The sequence below is a fragment of the Frankliniella occidentalis genome, unplaced genomic scaffold (genome assembly GCF_000697945.3).
Source record: "Frankliniella occidentalis isolate FOCC.00 unplaced genomic scaffold, Focc_3.1 Scaffold146, whole genome shotgun sequence".
NCBI classification, from domain to species: domain Eukaryota; kingdom Metazoa; phylum Arthropoda; class Insecta; order Thysanoptera; family Thripidae; genus Frankliniella; species Frankliniella occidentalis.
The window spans coordinates 409,328-416,487 of record NW_026267273.1 but is presented as its reverse complement, the minus strand read 5'-3'; the positions used below and the strand labels follow the sequence as shown (position 1 = coordinate 416,487).

The 7,160-nt window shown below is 47.0% G+C and overlaps 3 protein-coding genes across 3 annotated transcripts in view; 1 reads left to right on the top strand and 2 right to left on the bottom strand.

Annotated features, from left to right (window-relative positions):
* Positions 1-6,689, top strand: part of LOC113206291 (procollagen-lysine,2-oxoglutarate 5-dioxygenase 1) — a gene marked incomplete in the record, with an annotated part of 15,455 nt that extends 8,766 nt beyond the window's left edge. Inside the window, 7 exon segments of the mRNA XM_052271004.1 lie at positions 49-276; positions 4,036-4,174; positions 4,277-4,459; positions 4,532-4,636; positions 4,850-4,996; positions 5,730-5,858; positions 5,944-6,689. Coding sequence (XP_052126964.1) covers positions 49-276; positions 4,036-4,174; positions 4,277-4,459; positions 4,532-4,636; positions 4,850-4,996; positions 5,730-5,858; positions 5,944-6,099 — 1,087 coding nt within the window.
* Positions 333-1,249, bottom strand: LOC113206294 (immunoglobulin domain-containing protein oig-4-like). The gene is made up of 3 exons (XM_026422301.2): positions 964-1,249; positions 739-888; positions 333-638 (listed from the first exon to the last, which is right to left on the bottom strand). The coding sequence occupies exons 1-3, from the start codon at positions 1,141-1,143 to the stop codon at positions 480-482; spliced, it is 489 nt and encodes a 162-aa protein (XP_026278086.1). The 5' UTR covers positions 1,144-1,249; the 3' UTR covers positions 333-479.
* Positions 2,360-3,746, bottom strand: LOC113206292 (immunoglobulin domain-containing protein oig-4-like). Its single transcript, XM_026422299.2, has 4 exons — positions 3,440-3,746; positions 3,209-3,358; positions 2,582-2,722; positions 2,360-2,481 (listed from the first exon to the last, which is right to left on the bottom strand). The coding sequence occupies exons 1-4, from the start codon at positions 3,638-3,640 to the stop codon at positions 2,467-2,469; spliced, it is 507 nt and encodes a 168-aa protein (XP_026278084.1). The 5' UTR covers positions 3,641-3,746; the 3' UTR covers positions 2,360-2,466.
* Positions 6,690-7,160: the final 471 nt, after the last annotated feature.

The following is a 7,160-nucleotide window of genomic DNA, read 5'->3' as shown; positions in this document are numbered from 1 at the left end:
TTTATTTTAAAAATATTTGTATTTCAAATCTAATTTGTTTGCTGGCAGGAGTTATTGTGTCCAAAAAGAGTGCAGTGCATATCTTAATGTGGATGCTGAGGCACACTTGGACAACTCTAATGCACTACGCTTGTTACTGGAAACCAATCGAGGAGTTGTCGCTCCAATGCTAACCAGACCATACAAAGCCTGGTCGAACTTTTGGGGCGCTCTCAGTACTGATGGCTTCTATGCAAGATCTACAGACTATATGGAAATAGTCAACCTCGAACGTCGGTAAGTTTTATACTACATATTATTTGTTGAATATTTTCAAATAAGAGCTTGGAAGGTTCTTAGTATTATTTGATCTTTAATGCATTTCATTTCATACACCAACACATTGCACTCAAGCACTTGACAATTTCTGTGTTGCAATTTCTAAAACATAAATTTTTGGCAATCGATATATGATGTATAGACAAGCCCTCTGCGGGAGCTCAGTCAAAGATAATAGAGAAATCAGTTTTGAAACTGCGTCGGTCAATGGAATACATGTTGTCGGCAGAACACTCGTAGACACCTGCGTCCATCTGGGTGGCTGGATCGATCTCTAGCTTAGACTTGATGTGTTCCTTGTCGAGGATGTACTCGTGCACCTGGGGGAGGGAAAGAGACCAAAACGCTGAATACCGTGGCACAAAACTGAAGTGGGCGCGTTAGGACGCCGTGGATCCTGTCGGAGGTAGCGAGTCTCACCGTCTGGTACAGGTGGGCGTAGAGCTCGACGCCGTCCTTGAACCAGGTGATCTGCGGGCGGGGCGTCCCCTTGGCCACGCACACGAACGAAATCTTGTGGCCCAGCGTGTATTCATAATCGAAGTGCGACGCCTGGATTATCTTGGCTCCCTGGAACAGCCGCGGCGGTCGCCATGGTCAGCGGTTCTCGCGAGGGACGAGGGGGTGGAGGAGCCCCGTACTCACCCCGTTGTGGTTGTAGTACTGGTCGCTCTCCGGGTCGCGGTACTTGCCCGTGACGGGCAGCCCGATCTGCATCCTGCTCCGGGTCCTGGTCTTGGCGCGGCCTCGCCGCCCCTGCACCTGCGGCCCGAGCGCCATGGCCGCCAGCAGCATCAGGCACATCCACAGGTGGCGGCGGTTCATGGCGTCGGCTCCTCGCTGCGCGTCGCGGTCCCGGTCGAGTGGCAATGCGGTGTGTGCAAGCCGGTGCGCTTTGCAAAGGGCTTCGCGACACCGAGCCCCCTGCTCTCGCGTTCTCGCTGATCACCCCCTCGTGTCCCCCTCCTGCGTCGCGCCGGGTAATGGGGCCCTTCCTCTCGTGTATGTGTGTGTGTGCATCGTGGGCCTCTCCCTCGTCACCCCACCCTCCCGTCGTCACCCCACCCTCCCCTCCCTCCCTTACCCCCTCTCCTTTCCCTGTCGATCGAGTATATTTCGGCACTAGTCAACTCGATTCAGTAATCCGGGCTACGCGCGTCCGAATCACGACGCGTTAGCCCTGTTGGGTTACTCATGAAAAGGAAATTCCCCAATTACCTCGTTATTATTTCCCATAGGGCTGGCAGGGGGCGGCCGGCCTCCCCTCTCACCCCCCCCCCCCCCCCTCACCTCCTGTTTGCTGCACAACGCCCGTCGGGTTGGGCCGCTGGGGCGCGTGGACCAGTCGTAGAGGTGGCCGGTCAGAGAGGTGACACCGTGGTGACACGCCTTTATTATCTATGCTTATAAATATCTCTCGTCACCCTTGCACAATGTCAGTCTCATGACCGCAATTGGACGGACGACGCACGTCGTCAGGGGTGCCCTCCCCCCTCTCCGCCCCATCCATCCATACTCCCCTCTCTCTCTCTCTCTCCCTCTCTCTCTCGGATCGCAGGGGGAGGGTACGAGATGGTTTGCTGGCCTCTCCGTATTTCGATCTGCTACAGCGGGTATCCTGACAAATCCTCTCCGTATTTCGATCTGCTGCAGCGGGTATCCTGACGAATCCTCTCCTAGGAAGGATTTTTGTGTAGGACCACCTTACCACCTTGGTATACTTGGGAGGTGGGCTTGCCGAGCGCACAAACTCCTCCGTCCACTAACTCCCCCGTATCCGGAGCCTGCCTTCCCTCTCAGACTGAGCCGGTGCTTATCACCTATTCTGAAGATGGTGTGGATAGTATATGCCGTCTTTTCTAGAACCCCTGTTTTATTCTGACTTGTTTCCTGGCGTCTGACTTAATTTGATTCGTGGCGTTCCGCCTTCCTTTTAACCATGGTTAATCATGGTTAGGTTTTCTCAATACCTTCACAGCGGTTTTTACTTTTCTTAGTCTTGAAAAAAAGGGGGGGAGGGTCAAAGAATTTCAGAACGGTATTTATTTTCACTTTTCGCGAAGCAGTTTATTCATAATAATAAATAAATATACAAAGCGCTTTTGCCTTCGGTAACAGACCGTCTTGCAGTCTGTCGCAGTGTCAGTGTTACAGTGGTGTGTCCTAGATGGGAAAATAAAAGAAAGGGTTACAATTGTAGAGTCATAGCGGCCACAGAGTCACGCCGTGCGTGTCGTCATCCCCCTGTTTGTCAGTAACTCACATAGTCTGTCCGGAAGCCTCTGCTGTCCACGGCGTACTGGTTGTTGGCCTGGCACTCGTAGAAACCGGAGTCCTTCTGGGTCGTTGGGTCGATTTCCATTTTGGACTTGATGGTGTCGTTGCCGATGGGCCACTCGTGGACCTGGTGTGACAGTCAAGACAGTTATTAAGCCCTGCTGGACTGTACCCATGGTCGCTGGACATCCCCTCGGATTTTGTAGTTGTTCTGTACTGCGTGCACGCGTGTTTGAATGTTTTGCCTACTTGCTTGCTCGCGGCCATAAGCGACCTGCATTATTAGGGATCGTCCCGAAAGTACGCCCGTTATTCGTCGAAACAAACCTGTCAAGTTCAGCCTGCGAAAGCTCTCATAACGCCTGGTAGGTAGGCAACATCTTGCACGCTGTGCATGCGTGTACTGCGGGCTGGCCTACCCTAAGTATCGCAGGCGGGCCGAGCGTATCTGAGTTAAACGGCCGTACTTTCTGGTTGGTCAGATGCGGTAGTCAGACCCGGGTACACCACACACATGCATGCGATACAGCGGTCTACATACCAGATCGCCCGCGTCTTTTTTGTATTTCTTTGCCACGTGGTTGGGCGCAAAACGCCCCCCTCTAGGGCTCACCTGGAAGAACTTGTGGTAGTACAGCTCGATGCCGTCCTTGAACCACGTGATCTCGGGCCGAGGGAAGCCCTTGGCCATGCAGAAGAAGGTGATCTTGCGGCCCAGCATGTAGTCGAGCTCGAAGTGTGACGACTTGACGATGCGCGCGCCCTGGTGACGGGAGCAGCTAACGTCAGATCAGTATGGCGTGACAGTGCGTGACAGTGTCGCGGGCCCGCGGGCCCTACTCACGTCTCGATGCTCGTAGTACTGGCTGGTGGCGGGGTCCTTGTTGTGCAGCAGGACGGGCAGGCGGGACTTGTACTGGTGCCGCATGCCCCTTCCCTTGCCCACGCGCGTCCCGCTGCCCCGGAGCGCCGCGCCGGGTCCAGGGGCCGCGAGCAGCGCGAGGAGGCCGAGGAGCAGCACCCGCTGCAGTGCCCGCGTCCTCATGGTCACATCGAGCGCCCAGGTCGCTCGGCTCGGCGTCGCTCAGCGTCGCTACGCGTCGGCCGAGCCACTGCGTTGACGGCCAGGTCTCCCCGGTCAGGTCTCCCCTATGCTCCGCGCTCCCTCGCCCTTCTCACCCCTCGGCCCCCCTCCTCATCATCATCATCTTCCTTCTCTCCAGCGTTAACCAGCTGTAGCTGTCGGGCGCAGGGCCCGGCAGGCCGGGGGCGTAGGACAGCTGTCCCGGCCCGGCTGTGCCGGCCATGGCCAGGGCTCGGAGTGGCCTCCTCCAAATATAGCGTGACAGGGCAAGGTCCTGGCCCTGACGATCCAGGATAATGACACAGACACATACTTAGGATGACCTGACCCCCTTGTGCATGTTTTTTCGATTGCAGGGGCCTCTGGAATGTCCCGTACATCAGTGGCTGTTATTTGGTGAATGCAACTATATTAGCTGATAAAAAGTCACAGCCTTCATATTCATTTGGCACATTGGATCCTGACATGGCATTTTGCCACAGTCTTAGAGAAAAGGTAATGCAGCATTTGTGCACTTATGAAATAATTTTAGTGGTGCAATATAATTCAATGGTATTATTGATGATAAATTTTACCATGCAATTTACAAATTTACAGGGTTCTTTCATGTTTGTGTCCAATTTACATGACTTTGGACATCTTGTGAACACTGAGAACTATGATCTCACACACACTCATCCTGACTTTTACACACTTGTTGAGAACCGTTGGGATTGGGAGCAGCGGTACATTCATCAAGACTATGCCAATGCTCTTGATCCTCAATCCACTCCCCTTCAGGTAACATTAGTTGTGCTTATACAGCTGCAGAGTTTGTTCATATTACTTGTAATATTTGTCGTAATTTTTCAGCCTTGCCCTGATGTGTACTGGTTCCCAGTTGTTACTCCTCGTTTTTGTCAAGAGTTAATTGATATAATGGAAAACTTTGGGAGGTGGTCCGATGGCTCCAACAAGGTACCTAATTAGGGCTGTATATAATTGTGAATAATTTACATCTGGTTTAAATTTTCTTAAAACTTTGCAGGATTGTTGATGACTGTATCTTTTGATTTTTTTATGTTGTATACTCCTTTTCTTTTCTTTTTCTTTTGTTTTTTGATTGGTGATACAGTATTTTTAGAGTCAACTTAACTCTTCAGTTGTTGTTATTGCTTGTAAAATTTTCAGGATGAGCGATTGGCTGGTGGATATGAGAATGTTCCTACTCGGGACATTCATATGAATCAGGTTGGGTTTGATCCCCAATGGCTGGAGTTTCTTAAATCTTATGTAAAACCCTTAGTTGAACGAGTATTCACTGGTTACAATAATGATGTATGTAGATGTTTTGAAAGTATGATGTCAGAGGAGAGGTGGTGTGAGTGGTTTACATATGTAGTGAAATCTTTGTCTTTCAGTCTCTTAAATCCACTGATTGGTTTATGCCCCGCCAAAGCTTAGGTTTTCTAAAACTTAAATAATTTCCCCAGCCAATTTACCCTTTTTGAACTATGTGCTACCAGGATCCACGACTAGATGGTGGTTATGAAGCTGTACCCACTCGAGATATACATATGAGACAGGTTGGCTTGGATGATCTCTGGGATTTATTTCTGGAGGATTATGTTCAACCTCTGCAACAAGCAGTCTTTATTGGTTATGATGATGTAAGGTTTGAAAACTAAGCTCTATACTCAATCCAATTTGTAGTTTTAGGGGCCTGTTCTAAGAAAAAAAAAGAGAAAAAAAACGGTGCTGGGCACATAAACAAAAGAAAATAATGACCCTTCATTTTTTAATTCTTTATTTTTTTAATGCACCACATAACTCACTGGATGCACTTTAGGGGACAGGTGGCATTGTAACTTTCAGTTTTAAGAGTCTGCACATATCAATCATATGTTCATTTTTAAAAGCACTGCATACTGTACAGTTGATCTAAATGTGTACTATTGTTGCATAAAAATTGCACCACATACCATCTCTCTAATGCATTGTTTTTATTACAATGGTTTTACAGGGGATCACCTATGTATATATTGTCTAAATTCTATGTTTTTACTTGCAGACTCCAAGGTCGATTATGAATTTTGTTGTGCGATATAGACCTGATGAACAGCCTTCTCTTCGTCCCCATCATGATTCTTCAACATATACTATTAACCTTGCATTAAACAGACCTGAAGTAGATTACCAGGTAAAGTATTAGTATCTGCTCCTCTACATTCCTGTAGATCAATGTATATTTTTTGCTAACAATGATATTCTTTTCTCTGTTGTAGGGTGGAGGGTGTAATTTCATACGCTACAACTGCAAAGTAACTAAGACTCGAGTAGGATGGTTGCTGATGCACCCTGGTCGTCTAACTCACCTACATGAAGGCCTTCCTGTTACAAATGGAACCAGATACATAATGATTTCATTTGTAGATCCCTAATTTATTTACCTGTTAAATGAAAAAACAAAAAAAATGTTCCTTGTAAGAGTTGAAATTACCGGTAAGTTTAATATGGAGATAATTTCTATTTCAAGAGACTGATGAGAATTTCCTAGCCTGGGCAGTGTTCAGTAGTAGGCATGCTTTGTGCATTGGGAGTGGAATATGTAGTCAACTAGTCAAAAAATCGTGTAAAAAATAAATCATCTTAAAAGTTTACTGAGCAATTTCAACAATGGTTTTGTTAGAAAATATATTTTCTTCAAAGGCCTGCTTAGCCTGCTTATTCTAGACCGTGACTTATCTACTTGTTTTAAATTTCCTGGACATCAACTCTGTATTTGTACATACAAAAAAATGAATTTTTATCACTGCCTGTAACTAGAACGAATAACTATACATTAAGACCATGACAAGAATTCTTAATTTTATACATCAGTGTTCCTCATATCATTGTAAATGAATCTCCATGTCCTCGATATTGATACTGATGCTAACCTGACACGATATATTTTTAAGTGCATTATTATATACCTATTTAACATTTTTTAAACTGTTTGAAATAAAAAATAATAGTTTGTAGACTGAAATTATTTGTCTTTGACTTGAATTCACCCTTTCAAACAAAACTGAAAAGATTACCTCGTGAAGCAAGTACAGTAGGCGCAACAAAGAGACAAAAGGCTTTTCTCAAGCAAAAGGTGATCTCCCCCCCCCCCCCCTCCCCGTGATCCGAGTCCGAGCGCCTTAATTCATACGAAAGTCCCGCCTCACCCCGCCATACAACTCTACCAACGCAACGATTCTGATTTCAGTGCTAGCAGTAAATTTGTCCGACTATACTTCATTATTTTGAAAAAAGACACATAAGTCCTTGTTCAAACCGTAAGCATCGATCGATTTTAAAAATATTTAGCGGTCTGGTGTCTAATTAATCGTCTTAACAAAATCATAAAATGAAGGAGGTAATTAAACATTCTACAGTCTTGCAGTCACGCGAAATTTACCTTCTCCAGCAAATGGCAAAAGTGTCTTTTGTGAATTCAAAACACAAGTTTAAA